The 20,938-nt window shown below is 37.8% G+C and overlaps 1 protein-coding gene across 1 annotated transcript in view; it reads left to right on the top strand.

Moving 5' to 3' along the window:
• The window catches only part of Kcnh8 (potassium voltage-gated channel subfamily H member 8), a 219,680-nt gene that overhangs the window by 106,067 nt on the left and 92,675 nt on the right, over window positions 1–20,938 (top strand). Inside the window, exon 6 of the mRNA XM_087897874.1 lies at window positions 11,785–11,982. Coding sequence (XP_087754000.1) covers window positions 11,785–11,982 — 198 coding nt within the window. The remainder of the gene's footprint in view (window positions 1–11,784; window positions 11,983–20,938) is intronic.

The raw sequence follows: 20,938 nt of genomic DNA, 5'->3' as shown, positions 1-20,938 counted from the left end.
CAGCCTCCCACTACTGTTCTCAGAGAGTCAAATGCTGCACAGGGACCCATCGTGAAAGTGATGCAGGCAGATATGAGGCCTGCTCCCACCTCACTGTTGTCCTGCCCCTTCCTACAGCACAGCAAGATCCCGTATACCAAAATCTGTTGTTCATGTGTATTGCTTGTTTCCCTCCAGGTCCTCTTGCTAGATAAGAAATGTAGCCCCATTGTTGCATAATGCCTTCCTTCTACACATGGACTTTCATTTCTTTTTCAAAGAATATTTTATGCATACTAAGTATTCTGATCATATCCACCATCTAGTCATTCCAAGCCCTCATATAACCCACCACCATGACATTTCCCTCCCAACTTCCTCCTCCTCTTCTTCTCTGTAGCTCACTGAGAAAATTAGCACTACTCATGTACATATGGGTATTGTCATTTACAATCTGTCATGGGCCACATCCATGAAGAACAGTGACTCTTCCCTTCCCTAAAAATCACCAGCGGCCAACTGTTCCTCAACTAATCCTTGCTCATATTCTCCTTTCTTCTGCTTCTCATCTGGACCTTGGGAGCTCAGTCCAGTGGGTCTCTGTCTCATCTCCATCCATTGCCAAATGAAGGTTCTATGGTGATATGCAAGATACTCATCAGAGTGTCCATTTTGATCACATGCTCCATCACTCCCAGTCCTGCTGGCCTTGGTGAGCTCCCATTAGATCAGTACCACTGCCTCAGTGGGTGGACGCCCCCCTCGTGATCCTGACTTCCCTGCTCACGTCCTCCCTCCTTCTGCTCCTCATTTGGACCTTGGGAGCTAAGTCCAGTGCTCCAATGTGGGTCTCTGTCTCTATCTCCATCCATTGTCAGATGAAGGTTCTATGGTGATATGCAAGATATTCATCAGTATGGCTATGGGATAAGGTCAGTTCAGGCACCCTCTCCTCCACGGCCCAAGAAACAAGCTGGGGACATCTCCTTGGACACCTGGGAACCCCTCTAGAGTCAAGTCTCTTGCCAACCCTAAAATGAATCCCTTAATTAAGATATCTACTTCCCTGTTCCCATATACATCCTTCATCCATCTCAACCATCCCATTCCCCCAAGTCCTCCCCTTCTCCCGACCCCACCCCCACACCCGTGTTCCCAAATTTTACCTGGCAATCTTGTCTACTTCCAATATCCAGGAGGATAACTATATGATTTTCTTTGGGTTCACCTTCTTATTTAGCTTCTCTAGGATCACGAATTATAGACTCAAAGACCTTTAACTATGGCTAGAATCCACTTATGAGTGAGTATATACCATATTCATCTTTTTGGGTCTGGGTTACCTCACTCAGTAAAGTGTTTTCTATTTCCACCCATTTGCATGCAAAATTCAAGATGTCATTGTTTTTTACCACTGAGTAAAACTGTAAAGTGTATATGTGCCACACCTTAATCCATTCTTCTATTGAGGTTGTTTCCAGGTTCTGGCTATAACAAATAGTGCTGTTGTGAACATAGTTGAACAAATGCTTTTGTAGTGTGATTTGGCATGTCTTGGAAATATTTAAAAGAGTGGAATTACTTGGTCCTGAGGTAGGTTGACTCCCAGTTTCCTGAGAAACTGCCACACTGATTTCCAAAGTGGTTGCACAAGTTTACATTCCCACCAACAATGGATGAGTGTTCCCCTCACCCCACATCCTCTCCACCAAAGACTATCATTGGTGTTTTTGATTTTAGCCATTCTAACAGATGTAAGATGGTTTCTCAAAGTGGTTTTGATTTGCATTTCCCTGATCACTAAGGAGATTGAGCATGACCTTAAGTGTCTTTTGGCCATTTGAACTTCTGTTGAGAATTCTCTGTTCAGTTCAGTACCCCATTTTTTAATTGGGTTAATTAGAGTTTTAATGTCTAGTTTCTTGAGTTCTTTATATATTTTGGAGATCAGACCTTTGTCTGATGTGGGGTTGGTGAAGATCTTCTCCTAATCAGTTGGTTGCCTATTTATTTTAATAACAGTGTCCTTAGCATTAAAGAAACTTCTCAGTTTCTGGAAGTCCCATTTATTCATTGTTGGTATTAATGTCTGTGCTACTGGGGTTATTTATACATTGGAAGTGGTCTCCTGTGTCCATGTGCTACAAACTGCTTCTCACTTTCTCTTCTATCAGGTTCAGTGTGGATGGATTTATATTGAGGTTTTAATCCATTTTGACTGGAGTTTTGTGCATGGTAATAGATATGGATCTATTTTCATTCTTCTACAGGTTGACATCCAGTTATGCCAGCACCATTTGTTAAAAATGCTTTCTTTCTTCCATTGTATAATTTTAGCTCCTTTATCGAAAATCAGGTATTCATAGTTTTGTACATTAATATCCGGGTCTTCGATTCAATTCCATTGGTCAACATCTCTGTTTTTATGTTAATACCAACTTGTTGTCATTATTGTAACTCTGTAATAGAGTTTGAGATCAGGGATTGTAATGCCTCCAGAAGTACTTTTATTGCATAGGATTGTTTTGGCTATCCAGGGTTTTGTTTTTCCATATAAATTGATTTTTGTTCTCTCAAGGTCTGTGAAGAATTTTGTTGGGATTTTGATGAGGATTGCATTGAATCTATAGATTGCTATTGGTAGAATTGTCATTTTTACTATGTTGATTGTCCAAAGCCATGAGCAAGGGAGATTCTTTCATTTTCTGGTATCCTCTTCAATTTCTTTCTACAAAGACTTTAAGTACTTGTCAAATAGATCTTTCACTTTCTTGGTTAGAGTTATCCCAAGATACTTTTTGCTTTTTGTGGTTATTGTGAAACGTGATGCTTCTCTGATTTCCATCTCTGCTTCTTTATCTTTTGTGTATAGGAGAGCAACTGATTTTTTTGGAGTTGATCTTGTATCCTGCCACATTACTAAAGGTGTTTATTAGCTGTAGGAGTTCTTTGGTAGAGTTTTTGGGGTCTATTATATACACTATTGTATCATCTGTAAATAATGAAAGTTTGACTTCTTCCTTTTCAATTCGAGTCCCTTTGATCTCCTTATGTTTTTTTTATTGCTATTGCCAGAACTTCAAACGCTATACTGAATAGGTATGGAGAGGGTGGACAGCCTTGTCTTGTTCCTGATTTTAGTGGAATGGCTTTAGGTTTCTCTCCATTTAGTTTGATGTTAGCTGTTGGCTTGCTGTATTTTGCTTTTATTATATTTAGGTATGATCCTTGCATTCCTAATCTCTCCAGCACTTTTATCATAAAGGGGTGTTGAATTTTGTCAAATGTTTTTTCAGCATATAATGAAATGATCATATGGTTTTTTTTCTTTCAGTTTTTTTATATGATGGAGTACATTGATAGATTTGCGTATGTTGAACCATCCCTGCATCTCTGGGATGAAGCCTACTTGATCATAATGGATAATTTTTCTAATGTGTTCTTGGATTCAGCTTGCCAGGATTTTGTTGAGAATTTTTGCATTGATGTTCATGAGTGAGATTGGTCTGTAATTCTCTTTCTTGGTTGAGTCTTTGTATGGTTTGGTATCAGGGTAACTGTAGCTTCATAAAAGGAGTTTGGCAATGACTCTTCTGTTTCTATTTTATGAAACACATTAAGGAGTATAGGTATTAGCCCTTCTTGGAAGTTTTGCTAGAATTCTGCATTGAAATCATCTGGTCCTGGGCATTTTTTGGTAGTGAGGTTTTTGAGGACAGCTTCTAATCCTCACGATTTACAGGTCTATTTAAATTGTTCACCTGTTCTTGATTTAATTTTGGTATATGGTATTTATCTAGAAAAATCCATTTCTTTCACATTTTCCAATTTTGTGGTGTACAGGCTTTTGTGTAAGATCTAATGATTCTCCGAATTTACTCTGTGTCTGTGGTTATGTCCCACTTTTCATTTCTGATCTTATTAATATGCATGTTCTTTCTCTGCCTTTTGATTATTTTGGATAGGGGTTTGTCAATCTTATTGATTTTCTCCAAGAACCAGTTTTTTGTTTCATTGATTCTTTGGATTGTTTTCTGTGTTTCTATTTTGTTGATTTCAACCCTCAGTTTGATTACTTCCAGTCTTCTACTCCTCCTGGTTGAGTCTGTTTCTTTTTTTTTTTTTTTTTTTTTTTTTGCTAGAGCTTTCAGCTGTGCTGTTAAGTCTCTAATGTGAGCTTTCTGTCTTCTTTATATGGGCACTTAGTGCTATGAACTTTCCTCTTAGCACTGCTTTCATAGTGTCCCATAGATTGGCGTATGTTGTTTCTTTATTTTTGTTGAATTCAAGGAAGACTTTAACTTCTTTATTTCTTTCTTCCTTTACCCAGGCATGGTTCAGTAGTTGACTGTTCAGTTTCCATGAATTGCAGGCTTTCTCGGGGTAGAATTGTTGTTGAATTCTAATTTTATTCCATGGTGATCCGAGAGTACACAGGTGATTACTACAATTTCTTTCTATCTTTGGATGTTTGTTTCATTACCAATTATGTGATCAATTTTTGAGAAGGTTCCATGAGATGCTGAGAAGAAGGTATATTCTTTTCTGTTTGGGTGGAATGTTCTATAGATGTCTGTTAGGTCCATTTGGTTCATTACATCTGTTAGTTCTCTTATTCTCTGTTCAGTTTGTCGCTGGTTAACCTGTACATTGGTGAGATATGAGTGTTGAAGTCTCCCACTATTAGAGTGTGAGGTTTGATGTATCCTTTGAGTTCTAGTAATGTTTCTTTTACATATGCAAGTGCTTTTATATTATGGTTGTAGATATTCAGGATTGAGACTTCCTCCTGATGAATTGTTCCTGTTATGAGTATAAAGTGTCCTCCACTCTTCTGATTGATTTTAGTTTGAAATCGATTTTGTTAAATATTAATATAGCCACATCTGCTTGTTTCTTTGGTCCGTTTGATTGGAAAACCTTTTCCCAACTGTTACTCTGAAGTAGTGTCTGTCTTTGAGGTTGAGGTGCATTTCTTGTAAACAGCAGAATGTTGGATTCTGATTTCATATCCATTCTCTTAACCTGTGCCATTTTTTAGGTGAATTGAGTCCACTGATATTAAGTGATATTAATGACCAGTGATTGTTAACTCCAGTTATTTTTTCTGATGGTAGTGTTTGTGTGTTTTCCTTCTTTGAGCTGTGCTGGTGGAGAGTTGGCAGATGCTTGTGTTATTTTGGGTGTTGTTGGCTTCCTTGGTTTGTGGTTTTCCTTCTAGTATTTTCTGTAAGGCTGGGTTTGTGGCTACGTATTGTTTAAAACTGTTTTTGTCCTGGAATGTCTTGTTTTCTCCATCAATGGTGAATGCAAGCTTTGCTGGGTATAGTACTCTGGGCTTGCATCCCTGGTTACTTAGTGGCTGCAGCACATCTATACAAGACCTTCTGGCTTTCATAGTTTCCATTGAGAAGTTAGGTGTAATTACGATAGGTTTAACTTTATGTGTTACTTGACCTTTTTCCACTGCAGCTCTTAATATTCTTTCTTTATTCTGTATGTTTTGTGTTTTCATTACTCTATGGTGAGGGATTTTTTTTTGATCCAATCTATTTGGTGTTCTGTATGCTTCTTGTACCCTCATAGAAATATCCTTCTTTAGGTTGGGAAAGTTTTCTTCTATAATTTTGTTGAATATATTTTCTGGGTCTTTGAGCTGTAATTCTTCACTTTCTTCTATCCATATTATTCTTAGGTTTGGTCTTTTCATGTTGTTTCAGATTTCCTGGATGTTTTGTGTTAAGAATTTGTTGGATTTGTTTTGTTCTTTAATCAGTAAGTTTATTTCCTCTATAGTATCTTCAGTGTCTGAGATTCTTTCTTCTATCTCTTGTATTCTGTTGGTAATACTTGTCTCTGTAGTTCCTGTTCATTTACCCAGAATTTTCATATCCAGCCTTCCCTCGGTTTGTGTTTTCTTCATTACCTCCATTTTTATCTTCAAGTCTTGAACTGTTTCCTTTATCTGTTTGGTTGCTTTTTCTTGGTTTTCTTGGGTATCTTTGAGAGATTTATTCATTTCTTCTACCTTTTTATTTGTCATCTGCATATCTTTACGGGGAGGGCAAAATCATGTGAAACCAAGAAGTCCCTGCAGAAGAAGCTGAAGGTGTCTTGCACTCCCCTGTTGTGACCTTCCAGCCTCCTAAGTCTTGTTTCATAAGATAGATAACTAAATTTTACCAAATCATACTTTAACAGTTCTTCCATACTTCCTCCAATTAATATTCTAGAGGAGAATTTTTAACCTGGGCCCTTGGGTGGAGCATGTGTGAAAATGTATAAGAAATAGAAGACTACAGAAGAATATGCAAAGCTTCATGTATACTTTCACACTCACACAATTCTGACAAAAAGACACTTCCTTTATGTACATACAAAAAGCTGTCCAAATATGAAGAACTCTTGTTCCTTGGGTTTTCTCCTCCACAAGTCCTACATTTAGGACTGATAAGCTATACCACCTTTTCTCCTGGATTTTACCAACAAATTTTACCACTCCTCTTTATCGTTCTACTTCATTCCTAGTCTCATATGTTCTCTTAGTTTTCTGAATTTCTGTGCCTTCGGTATTTCAGTTTAGGTAACAATGTCATTGGAGAGGACATGAAAACCTGTCCCCCAGCAGTTGTGGGGTCTAATCTCTCCCAGGCTTTGGTCAAAGTGGGATTTTTGGCTTTGATTCAGAAAAGAATTCCAAGTATAGTCTCTTTGAAAAAGAGATGAATATTTTGTTAAAGATGGGGTTAATGGAGGCCCAAGAGTGGGGACTGAAATAAAAAGAGAACATTGGGGATGGAAGAAAACACACTCTGACCGTAGCCACAGGTTTCTCTAAGGGACTCAAGAAAAGTGAGACATACCCAGGTGTAGGATGGGCTTCTGGTGGGTGAATCTGTTAATTGTGCTGGATTCACCATGCACACCATTTGGTAGCTCTTAAATTACATTTCAAAACTTGCTAGAAAACGTTCATTTCCCTTCTCTCTTTTGAAAAGATGGATCATAGGGTGGCTGTGGTAGTTTTTCAAAGTCGTATGAAGCCTGAATGCTTATAATATAAAGAATTATAAAACAGAAAATCTGAAATGGCAAATGTTTCAAATAAAATGTTTTATGCTTACTGAATTGTTTAATTTATTGTTGTAATGAGGAGTGGCTGCTTTCCAGTGCCCAGCTGCCTTAACCCCTACAATAACCACATGGAAATTGTATTAATCAAACACTGATTGGCCCATTATCTCCAGACCCTTATTGGCTAGCTCTCACATATTAGTTTAACCCATCTCCATTAATGTGTATTGCCACTTGACTGTGGCTTACCAGCATGAGTCTAACTAGCATCTGTCTCGGAGAGGAGAGCCATGGCGTCTGTCACATTGCCTTCTTCCCAGCATTTTGTTCTGTCTACTCCACCTACGTAATTTTCTGCCCTATCAAAAGGCCAAGACAGTCTCTTTATTCAACCAATGAAAGCAACACATAAAAAGAAGATCCTCGTACACCATTTCTCCTTTTATCATTTAAACAAAAAAGAAAGGCTTTCATTTTAACATAGTAAAATTACATATAACAAAACAGTTATCAAGCAAGAATTGCAGTTACAATATTTATATCTATTTTATCTTTTTTCATAACTAAGGAAAACTATAGCTGTCTATCTTCTCTTCAACTCCATCAAATACTTCAGAAGGATATAATAGTACCTAAGTAAACAGGAAGTACATTGTAAGCACCTTCCAAAACTCTAGAAATGACAGAGACATCTCGCTGTCTGGACAGTCACCCAAAGTTCTTTTGTACTGTTGGGGCAACCATCTTCAGCCTACAGGCCCATAGTATCCAGCAGACATTTCCATGAAGCAGGAAATTTCAAAGACAGTTCAATCACTTTCTACTGTATCCTGCAGAAAGTCTCACAGACTCTTTCATGAATCAGGAACCCAGAAGGATCATCTTACCTTTAGGCAAGTTCAGCAGTCCTCTTTCTGTGGGTTCTTTGTGTCCAGTTAAGCAGTCCAGGCAAGAGCAGTTTCTTGCCCAAATGGCTAACCAACTAAATAAGGAGCCTCTTCGATGCTTCCTCTTGAAGTAGATTGGTACTGCCAGGAGCAAACATGCCTCATTGTCATGAAAAGCCCTAAGTTATTAAAGCATTTAAAATGCCATACTCTGTAGTCTTTAAAAGATATGAAGAATGCCTATTTAACTGAAATATATCTCTATATAGCTAGAAAATCTAACTAACATGACTACAAGCTTGACTATTATTGATGATTATTATTGATGAAAATCTAACTAACATGACTACAAGCTTGACTATGATTGATGATTGACTATTATTGATGTATATTTCTTAATTGTACATTTTTAAATGAACTACACAATCACAATACCTTAATCAAGATCAGAAATACATATACATATAACAAAATTGACCTTAAAATCCATACCAATGCAAATTATTTATATCTATATCATATCCCCCTTTAAATGTAAATGAGCATTTATAAACAATATTTGGGAATATAGGTGCAATTTTTCTCTCAAAACTGCTTAGCGCTGAATGGTGGTGCTGTTAATCATGTCTTTCATCATGTATCTTGTTTGCTAGGTTCATCTCAGTCAGTAGTTGAGTGAAGTAATTTTTTGAGGGTGTTTACAGCAACCTTTCAGGAGGGCGTGGTCTATCATACCATATTGTGATAGAAGCAATCCATAGGATCTCATCCTCTGTGAATACAAAAGAAGAACCTCTTTTCCAAAGCATCATATCCTTAGATCCAAATTCTTAAATCAAGATAGCTTTATAATATACATGTTGGATTAGCTTAGCAGACCACACAATGAAATGTCTCTCTGGATTTAGCTCCTTTGCAGTCAAAAAATTCAAGGAAAAATACAATATACAGAATCCAGGCTCTCTGTGAGTTCTCTGTTTTTAACGTAGCTTATTTTTCTTTATTTCTTTTAATCTATAACTATTTGTACTCTGTTTCTTTAAAGACTTTACCCCCCTTTTCTAAGGAATTAACTTTATTCTATATATTCTTTTTCTTCTCTCACCCAAGCCTACATATGTCTAACACTATGACCCATTTAGAGTTCTTTTATGTCTGAATCTGTCCTATTGCATTGTCTGTAATTCTTTACTGTCCAGCAACATTTTTGCTTTGCACTTTTAAATCACTCAGTACTTAAGAATTTAAGCTGTGACATTCCTAGGTCAAAAACAGGTACTTCAGACTTGCCCCACCCAGTCCAAAATGGCAGAGCCCTTTGTGCCTCTGAGCCTTGTGCATTGCACTGCTAGACTTACAGAGATGCATGTGCCTCTGAGCAACCCAGGCAATGTCCCCCTTTTAGGCACACAGTGAGTCTAGTTGCCATCAAACAAACTGTAGCACTTTACTCCAAATGCTCCATTCAAAAGCTCTGTCTCCCACAGGAGCCTGACAGAGATCATGATAGCGGCACAGCCCAGAAACTGGTATTTCAAAACTGCCATTTTCTAGTAGAACTGATCCTACTGCCTACTCAGGCACAAAGAACTGAGCCACAGGCATGGTCAAAGCTAGTTTGTTTCAGACCCTGAGTGGGCACACAAACATCCTAGCCCATGAATGTTCCATGCACTGGTGGCAGGGCCCAGGAAGCCTCATTTTAAAATGCCATGGCTTTTTTTTTTTGTAAGGTAGCTGAGTCAGGAATTCTCTCTGTGGCATGCCACCCACAAACAGCAAAAAGCTGTGCTAAGCTCTCTCTCTCTCTCTCTCTCTCTCTCTCTCTCTCTCTCTCTCTCCTTTTTAAGCCCTCTCAGGTTTTACCTGGAGTCAGTAGACCACATTGGAGCACCACTCTGTTGTAATGAGGAGTGGCTGCATTCCTGGTGCATGAATAGCTTAATCCCCAAAATAACTACATGGAAATTGTATTAATTAAACACTGCCTAGCCCATTATATCCAGCCCCTTATTGGCTAACTCTCACATATTAGTTTAACCCATCTCCATTAATGTGTATTGCAACTTGACTGTGGCTTACCAGCATGAGTCTAACCAGCGTCTGTCTCGGAGAGGAGAACCATGGTGTCTGCCACATTTCCTTCATCCGAGCAATCTTTTCTGTCTACTCTGCCTACCTAATGTTCTGCCCTATCAAAAGGTCAAGGCAGTCTCTTTATTCAACCAATGAAAGCAACACATAGAAAAAGACCTTCCTATGCCAATTTATTTAATGTTATTATAAGAATTGTGATTTTAAAAGATACTTTCTGCTCTTGTATTATTTTTCATTTTTTGAGATTATAATTAAACAATTTCACCCTCACCTTTTCTTCCTCAAAATCTCCCCATACATTTCTTCCTTACTCTGTTCATATTCCCAGCTCCTTCTTCTTTAACTGCTGTTGCATGCAGATGCATTCTTAGATACATAAATGGAACTTGCTCTGTCTAAACATTACTTATTTGCATGTGTTTTCAGGGCTGATCATTTGGTATTGGACAGCCCATTGGTGTGACTGTTCCTGGGGATTCCTGTTTCCCCTACACATAGCATTGCTTAGTGGCTCATGGTTCCTCGTGTAGGACTGAGACATTTGTGGACTTTCCTCACCCACTCTGGTTATAGCTATTGCTGTCCTTGTTCTGCTCATGTTTAGTCAGTCTCACAACAAACTCTCCCTTCCACTGAATCTTACAATCTTTCTGCCCTCTCTTCTGCAATGATCCCTGAACCTTTCATGCAGGCATTTTATTGTAAATATATCCACTGGGACAAAGCTCCATAGCTGCATTTTGGGTGGTTTTGATCTTCTATGATGGTCTACGTCTGTTGCAAAGAGAAGATTCCTTGATGAGGGATGAGGACTACACTAATCTGTAGGTATAAGGAAAAACACTTAAAATGCAGTTAGAAATTGTGCTGGCCTAGTAGTGTGGTGGTTGTAGCTTCTCCTCCAAGATCCCTAACTTCACTAACCCTACATAGTTTCCTAGGTTTAAAGTGATTTTGTGCTGTGTTTCTATTGTAGATGATACTAGCATTAAACATACTGTTTTCTCAGTTAACATATATTTTATAACTGAGTTTTAATATTTAAAGAATCTTCCTTGATAATGTTACACTGGTTCCTAAAACCATGCTGGGGCATCAAATTATATTCCAATACCTCTTAATACATCCAGGTTCCCTGCTCTCCAGCCCCTAACTAAGAATGAAGTTTGGGAGAGATCTGCAGAGTAAAGCAAGGAGGCCTAAGATAACTAGTTGGTGATTAGAAGGTCACTATGCATCTATGAATTAAAGACATGGATAAGGTTTTGCCCAACTGAAGTAAAGACCCTTTCTGTGAAGCTGTTAATCATGTAGGGTTTAAAGTATGCACTCAGGAATGGGCTGTAGCTTGAGCAGTGGTGGGATTGCCTGGAAAGGCAAGGCTCTCTCCATTTCAGCACCAAACAGACAAACAAAGTAAAACAAAGCAGGATTCTGCCCTTTCATTCTTTTAAAATGGCAGTTGAGATGAGTTCATGGAACATGAGTGCCACTCACAGGTGCTAAGGTCTCTATTTCATCCTCTGCAGCCACCAATCACTTTGATTATCTAATTATCATATTTTGTATTGCAATGAATAAAAGTTATACTTCTGATTTTATAGCAATGATATATAATATGTGCTTAATTTCCTTTTTAACTATTTCCCCCCTTAATCACACTGCCAATTGTCCATATGTAGATACTGACATGAGTTAAACCGGGACTTGTTTTCAGTCCTAAACTACCATTTTCCCTCCATTTTAGGCTGGCTTCATGAGCTGGGAAAGAGACTGGAATCTCCATACTATGGCAACAACACACTGGGGGGCCCGTCCATCCGAAGCGCCTACATTGCTGCCCTGTACTTCACTCTCAGCAGCCTCACCAGCGTTGGATTTGGGAATGTGTCTGCTAACACAGATGCAGAGAAGATCTTCTCCATCTGTACCATGCTGATTGGAGGTAAGGATTCTTTTTCTAGAGCAGGAAAAGAAACTGAATCTCCAGGTGCCCTCTTGAACGTTTTGCTCAGGTCTGAAATACAATAACGATACATCGCTTGATCCTGAAATGGAACCTAACTAGAAGCACTAGTTAGGAAATAAGCAACAGGAACTTTAATGGACATGTGAATTAGCAGAAACCAAGGTGGTTTCTTCTGGGCTGATGAAAACCTATTTGGGAAGAGCAAATGTTGTTTCTTAAAGTATCATTTATCGCTCAGGAATTCCCTCAATGTGAATTGTAGGTAGATGCTAGAAATGGCCACCAAAGTTAGTGTTAGCTATTTTAACTCATTCTACTGTTATGAACATTGAATGCTTAATATATTGTTGTTAAAATAATAAGAAAAATGGAAGAAACTAGTAATTTGCATGTTTTCAACATGGTGCAGTACTGTGGGGTACTTGAAGCAGGTCTGTAGGGTCAGCATTTTCCCATTTAACCAATGTGTTACTGCACCATCTCTTACGAGCCTTTAGTATTCAGCTTTAAAAATCTGGGGTTTGACTCTACAAACCTTTCTACTTTGGCAGCAATCTTAACTTCTGCCGGTAAAGGCACAAATGAGAGACTGGTAGGCAGCAAGAGCGGCAAGACTCTGCCTGCTTCCGGGGAACAGGCTTTCCTTCGGGGGAGACAGCCTCCCCTCACCTTCAGTAACTTTCAACTTCCTGTCTTCACACACTCCTCAGAGATCTCCGCATTCTGGGGCTGCCCAGCACACCTCAAGTCACAGTTAGGGCGGTCTAAGCCTCTTCACCTAGTGTGTCCTGCTCTAGCACCTCCCTCAGTTATATCCAGTGACCTCCACACTTCAGCTTTCTGCTTCAGCCGTCTGCTACCAACCAGCATAGCTCACATGTAGAGTGCCTCACTGAAATATTCAGCGTAATTTCTCCTTTCTGAACCTGAATTGACAGAAAATTGTCACTACTCTTGCTGACCTTTCAAATGACTCATCTAAAGCTTACAGAAGTCTTCATCCACACGGTGAGACCGACATCTTAACAAAGCTTTCCTTGGGGAGCTTGTGACCTGGCTTACAGAAAGAAGCTGGAATTTTATGGAGTTTGAACAGCACCAGGAAAAGAGTATTTAGTGCCAAATCAGTGAGGAAGCTGAGAAGCAATAAACAAGGAGAGCCAGTATCTGCGGTCCTCCTTGGAAAGAGCTGCTGAGGCAACATGCTGGGACTACAGCAGTTTTAACAGACTCTTTGTTGATGCTAAACACAAACAATCTAGAGAGCAGAGAACAAGAATTCTCTTTTCTAAAGAGCTACATCTTGCCAGAACCCATGGTGGGTACCTCATATCCAGACTCACGCTTCACATAATCCCACTCTCCACAATCACCCATCTGTTCTGTCTAACAAAATGAGATGCACTTTGCAAGTAAGCAGAATCTATACTTACTGAAAGTTGCCCATGTGTCTTCTTACCCGGGTAGAAATGGTGTGAAATGCTTAATGTTAAAACCTACTAGTTTGTACATTTGAGAAATCTGTTAGACAACTGGGCATACTGTTTTGACCAGCCTACCATACTGAGTGATCCTTGACCAGAATTTGTCAAAATATAATCTATTCCCTGCTTCTCACAGAACAGGGAGCCCTACTAGTCACAAACTCAAAATATAGGGGATATAATTTGATAATGTCACTTTGTTAGTTCTTTGTTAAATTTATTTTGATCAAACTTCCTGTTGCAAAAGTAGTATGTAAGTGCCATTGGAACTTGGAGCGACCTAACAGCAGGTGGAAACATCAGATTGCTTTCATGTAAAATGACCTAAGTACATTGAATTCTTAAGGCTTTTTATTTGTGTTTGTGGAAATAACTGTATAATACTGTGAGAATTACCCAATTAAAAATTACTTGCACATCATTGAAAACTAATTATAAATACTCAAAACATAGGGTACTTTATTCATGTAATTCTGATAGTGCTATGAAACAGATATTAATCTCTTCAGTTACACTAAAGTCCACAAAAGATTAAATATGATTGCCAAGACTCTAATATCTGACATTTTTTTGGTGAAGCATCCATTGTGTCATATTCTAGGAATTAATTTTATTTACTTAAGGTTTATTAATATAAACAAATGATTTATTCTTAAAAAGAAAAAAAGTAAAAGTTAAAATTTAACGTGTATATTAGGAATATGTAATTCCAAACAGAGCTGCAGAAGCTGGTAACAGTAGAAATAGTCACTATGAGAGTAGGCAGCTGCACTGTTGAAGGACAAAGGAAACAGCACCCCTCAGATAAAGCTATGCCAGTGAGTAGCTGAGTAAAGCGAAACCAGTCTAGGAAGATGGAAAACTCTTTGCTCCAAAATCTCTTCAGAAGTTTCACATGTTTTGTAATTTGCATAGGGCGAAACTTACATTTCAAGGGGCTGGAGAGATAACTCAATTGTTAAGAATACCTGCTGTTCTTGTAAAGAACATGGATTTGATTCCTAGCAAGCACAAGGTGGTTCACAACTGTCTATTCAGTTCCAGGGGATCCAATGACCTCTTCTGACCTCTGTGGGCACTAGGCATGCATATGGTATACAGACGTACATGAAAGCAAAAACACTCATACATATAAAATAAAAATAAATAAGCCTAAAAAATTTCCCATGTTGATATTCACATATATATTCAATATAATCATCTGTAATTATGGAGTGTAAACCTAAGTGGCATGTAGTACGAGTATTTTAAAGTGCACAGAAAAGAAATTAAGCAAAATTATTTAAAATTTCATACCAAGAAAAACCTACAAGTACCTTGAAAACATCCATTGAATAAGTAATTTTTAAAAATTTACAAAGAGAAAACTCTTTGTAAGCTAATAGTAAGTTAATGTATGAAGATCAAGTACATGCATATCTAATAGTAACATTAATAAAAAAGTGAAATGGAAAACAATACAGGAACTTCAAATGTGGAGAAAAAATTTTAACTATAATTCTACAAAAGTATACTGAAAACTGCAAAGCACTTTTTTACAAATTTTGCAAATGGTTTTAGATTGTTGGAAGGTATACAAAGTAAAGAGTTCAACGTCACAATACTGGTTTTACCCAGTTAAGTTAAAGTTTCCAGTGATCTCTAAAACAAAAGTCAAAGCAGCCTTGTGTCTGTATGCACATGGGACTGCAAATGAACGAGTGTTTTTAAAGACAGTGGGAATTGGAGCTGAAACTATCCAAAACAAAGCATGAATAGACACAAAATCAGAAGAGCTACATTCGAAGTACCAATGTGTATTGGAATGTTACAATCATTAAGAAAATATAATGTGTGCTGGGCAGTGGTGGTGCACGCCTTTAATCCCAGCACTCGGGAGGCAGAGGCAGGCGGATCTCTGTGAGTCTGAGGCCAGCCTGGTCTACAAGAGCTAGTTCCAGAATAGGCTTCAAAGCTACAGAAAAACACTGTCTCAAAATAACCGAGAGAGAGAGAGAGAGAGAGAGAGAGAGAGAGAGAGAGAGAGAGAGAAGAAGAAGAAGAAGAAGAAGAAGAAGAAGAAGAAGAAGAAGAAGAAGAAGAAGAAGAAGAAGAAGAAGAAGAAGAAGAAGAAGAAGAAGTAGGAAGGAAATATGATGCGGGGCAAAGGGCAGACCCATAAGCTGCTGACACTGAAGGGAAGGGATCAGAGTAATGCCCACATCTGCATGATCACTTCAGGTATGGTACTGACTTTGGACTATAGGTCAAGGACGATGGCATGGCCAGTGAGTGGTATTGGGAACCAGAAAAAGGTGCTTGCTGCTAAGGCTGAAAACTTGAGTTCAACCCTTGGAACCCACATGGTGGATGGAGAGAACGACTCCATAGGTGGTCCTCTAACATTCACTCATGCACCATGAGACATTCACACTCACATCCACACCCAAATAGACATACACAGAAAAATAGATAGATAGATAGATAGATAGATAGATAGATAGATAGATAGATAGATAAATTAAAACAATAAAATGTTTCTTAAAGTAAATTTAAAGTAAATGTTACTGTGTCCAATGTATGACTACTTGTTAAGGTAGCCTGGACACCTACTAAACAACATGAAAATTAACTGCAAATGAGGTTTTGAGATAAACATAAAACAATCACCAAGAAGACATCATTAGTGCATATTCTCATGAGCCTGAATTTTGTGTTTCTAAAGTCTGGCACAGATGCCTCCTTGTCTTTACAAAGAACTATAAATTGAACTATAGCATCTCTCCTTATTGGAATACATTACTTAGAGCTTTATTAAGAATCTGCAAAAGTTTAGATACTGACAAACATTTACCATCCAAAAGACTACTTTCCAGTATATTTTCTTAAAAGGTAAACAAATCTGTAAGGAAAAATTAAAGCACATTTGAAAACCTGTTTCAAAAAAAAGATTTTCAATATTTGAATAAACAATAAGTTTACTAAAACACTGCTCTCTACCATTCATGAAAATGTAAAGTAAAACCAGAAGTAAACACCATGTTGCATTCACAAGAAAGCACTGGAGTCTTCTGTGCTTTGAGAGATATTCCATGCTTCGGCCTCCGTATGCTCTTCGTGGTCATTTCTATCCAGTCAACAACAATGTTATCAACATCCATCAAATCTGAATACACCTGTACTCGGTGACCCAATGATTCCCCTTCCATGTATATAGTCAATAGAAGTGTGTGTCTGTGTCTGTGTCTGTCTGTGTGTGTGTGTGTGTGTGTGTGTGTGTGCCTAAGCATGCATTGTGTGCATTTATGTGCATTTTTTTGTGTGTGAATGTGTATTCTTTGCATCTTGGTTTCATAAGTTTCAATACATTGTCTTCAATTCCACTACTTGGGTCAATGTGTCAGAACATTATGATTCCAAGGCCCTGTGGAGGAGGAGAAGGAGAAGAAGAGGGGAAAGCTACCTTTAAAAGAGTGATTTTCAGATCCTCCAGCAGGAAATGCCAGGGTGATAGAAGAAAGCCATCAAGTTTATGAGACAATTTTATCCCTCAGAACTATACCAGAATGAAGATGAATTTTCCTGCAAAGCTATAGATGAATCACAAACTCAATGCTGAGCAGAGAAGTTAGATTACATCCTGTATGATTTTGAGTAGAGAACATTTAGTAGTTGATCAGTTTATTGGTTGCAATGTGATTTGTGAGTTGTCACCTTTGGTAAGAAGGGTGATTGGTGGCTCTGAAGGACATGATGGGTTATGAATCTAAAAGGCCATTCCATGCTCATGATCACTTTGTGAAACCTCATTATGCATCTTTATTTGTGTGTGTGTGTGTGTGTGTGTGAGTGTGTATGTATGTGAGAGTGTGAATGTCTGTGTGTGAGTGTGTGTATGGGTGAGAGAGAGTGTGTCTGTGTGTCTGTGTGTGTGTGTTCATATGTGTATATGTGTGTCTGTGTGTGTGAGTGCGTGTGTGTCTGTGTATGCATGTCTGTGTCTGTGTGTCTCTGTGTGTGTGTGTGTGTGTGTGTGTGTGTGTGTGTGTGTGTTTGATAGAGAAAGAGTATTAGTTTGGTTTTACCTTGTAAACTTAAGGCAGGTGAGCTAAAAGCAATGTAGCTATCAAGTGAGAATAAGAGCTACAGAAGAGAACCAAATTCTTATTTACCATATCAGGTTGTTTTCCATTTGTGTCAACAGACTGATCCAAGTAATTGGAGAAAGTCATATTACTTAATATGTAGATGATAACCACAAGAATCTAAGCTTTCAGAAGGCTGCCTTTGTCAAGGGAAGTGGGCATAAATTTTCTGAACCAGTCATCATAAAATTTTAGCTTCTTGTTTACAGTTATAAAGCTATAAATGATGCTACAGGGTTGCAATAGATCCATTTAGCTCAATAAATATTTATGCTGCATGGGAATGATGCCAAGTGTGCTGGATGGTTGAAAACAGATCACTAAGGACAAATGCGGCCCTTCGAGTTCACAACTTAGTGATAGATACAAGTATGCAAGAAGATCACAGACTTGTTACCTGGCTTCTTTAGAGCTTGTTTTGTATTGTAATACACACTTAGAAAAACTGGCAGACATACAAAACTGCAGAATCATGCATAATGCATGACCAAAATGTAGTTTTATGTATCTTTTTCTGAAATAGTTAATAAAGCAATATATATTATTGTTGACACTAAACAGAAACTTTTTCCAAATCTTTGAAATTTTTTCTTTAAAACTTAGTACTAACTGCCTGGAGTTAACTGATACATTTACTTTAGTTTATGTGCCAATCAGCTCAGCCCTGATGGCCAGATAAAGCTTCCTGGTACAGACTGAGACATGTGTAGTCCCAGTGGAGCACTATTTTCACACTTCCTTCAGGTCTGCCAACTCGAGACTCCCTGGCATGAATTTTTATTTGAACCTAGATATAATTCCTTAAATTTAGGCCATTCTTAAGATGTCTTTGAAACATTTAATTCAACCTTTAAGAAATCTTCTCATTTTGTTTTGTATGCCTCCTGACATTCATAACCCAGTATTAACCCAAGAATGGTTAATAAAGAACAAAAAATTCCAGGTCAATGAGGAGGTAGGAGAAAAGACATAAACCAACAGGGTTATCTGAAAGTTGAGATCTGATCCCCTTTCCCATCAAAAGAAAAGAGCCCCTATACAGAGTCTGCAACCACCGTAGAAATGCTGTTAAAAAAGCACTGGTAATAGTATCATGTGAGAAAACAATGATGCCCAAGTTCAAGGAAGAAAAGAGAATAGAGCAAAAGAGAAGAAGAGAGAAAAGGCAACAGCCAGTCCCAGGCTGTAGTGTGATATTCACTCCTCTGCATCCTGTTTACCTTTTCCTAAGATCACAACTGGGAAGGTTCTTTCAAGGTACTGACACTACAATAAAATGGTACAAATTCATTTTATGTAAAGGTACCACATAAAGTGAAAGAGCCTCCAGCTTACTTAGCACGTCTATCATTCAAGATATATATATATATGTATATATATACATATATATATATAGGTTTTCTGAGAGAGAGGGAAAGGTGAGTGATAATTTACAAGTTGATCTGGATACAGAGGTTTTTGAGTCAAGCTTTCGCAGTAGATGGAATGATTTTGCCTGACAGTCACACCCACACTTTCTGCCAAGGCAGAACGACAGAATGAGCATCAGTGACCCAAGTGGGGGGGGGGCTATGAGAACTGGAGTTTTATTTCTAACTTCTTAACTTAAAAGTGGTTTTCTATGCAGAAATAATACTTCAAAATTGTGGTGACTCAGACAGATGGGATCTTTCCAACAACATTTATGAATGCTACAATTAATCGAGTTATTTATTTTATTGATAATGTACAATTAGAATGCTAATTGATCTAAACATATTACTTCTCTCAGTTTAAGTGCTTTGCACATTGTAATTAAGCAAAATAAAGTTAAAATCATACTTACAATTAAGAAACACAGTGTTAATTCCCTAGAAGAAAACCACTACACACAGAGGCAGACGACAGAACAGCCAACGCTTGCTCGTCAGCTTACTGCAGAGCCCGAAATCTCTGTCTAATTTCTTTGATTTGCTGCTTAATCAGTTTTTTATCCAAAGAAATTTTTGCAAGTAAAGATTTTTTTTCCTTCCAAGTAAAATATTTAAACCCCTGAGCTATTGTGCTTGTAAAATCACACAGAATAAACTACTTAGAATCCATAAATCCACACACCATAAAGTTGCTAAGGACTATTTGTTTTCTTTTAGGTCTTTTTGGATATTTGAGAACATTCTACTTCCGTGTTCTTATGTGTGTCTTCATGCAGCAGGCACTAGCTGAGTATTTCTTGAGTTCTTTCATCAAGAAGTGATTTCTTTCAAGAACAATATAACTCTTAAAGATGGGGAGGGTTGAAGGCAGAGGGAAGAGGCAGGGAGAGGAGCAGAGAAAAATGTAGAGCTCAATAAAAATCAATGAAAAAATAATAACCCAGCCCTAAAAAAAAAAAAGAGTTACCAGCAAAATCTTAAATCTTTTTTTTCCAAATCTTACTCCCTGAGTTCACTGACATTTGTTAATACTTTGCATATTCAAGGAAAAAGTTAACATGAACAACTACTGTTTTACACATATACTAGATACATCCACGCAGACAGGGATACTCCAACTTTTTGTAGCTCAGAGTAGCCCTACACTTAAGATAATAGTATGTCTACTTAGCATGTAAGAGAATGAGGGCCACATAAAGACATTTAATATTTACTTACTAGTATGTGTACATATGTGTATAATGAGATGACAAGTTTATGCACTTGGTTCTCTCCTCATACTTTACATGGGTTTCAGGATCAAAAATTGATTAAAAAATCTTCCATATCAAGAAATATTCATCTCACAAGCCCCATTCTAATATTTTTTATTGTTTCTAAAGATTTAACTTGATACATTCACACAATTAGGATGAGGAAAGCTGGGCTGCAGATCTAACTTAGTCTGCTTCTGTACCCTCTCTTCTCCTGGATACAAATTCCAAATTTAACTCTATTCAAGTCACTTTTTCAAGATTCTAAGATCTTGTAATTAAAATGTGACTTTATAGGCATGGTGACTATTATTCTATTAAAAGTTATGATATATAACTTGATGCAGAATTTTAGTTCCAGTGTTAGATTAAAAAGAAATTTATACCTCAGCATCTGGCAATCTCTGGTGGCTAAGGGTGCAAAATGAACTGGGGATGTCCTGAAATATTCAGGAGCTAGCTTTGCTCATGCATTTCCATGTTTACTGTGTATACAGTTTGGTGCCAGGATGTTGGGGGAGGCTGCTTATTCATTCTCAGCTACTCAGACTCTCAAAAGAATCACAGAAATCTGTATTAATTACAATACTGCTTGACCAATAGCTTAAGTGTATTTCTGGTTTACTTTTAAATCCTAAATTAACCCATTAATCTAAGTA

Source organism: Myodes glareolus, chromosome 18 (genome assembly GCF_982192425.1).
Source record: "Myodes glareolus chromosome 18, mMyoGla1.1, whole genome shotgun sequence".
NCBI lineage: Eukaryota > Metazoa > Chordata > Mammalia > Rodentia > Cricetidae > Myodes > Myodes glareolus.
The sequence above is the reverse complement of the archived record's forward strand: the minus strand, read 5'-3'. Positions and strand labels throughout refer to the sequence as shown.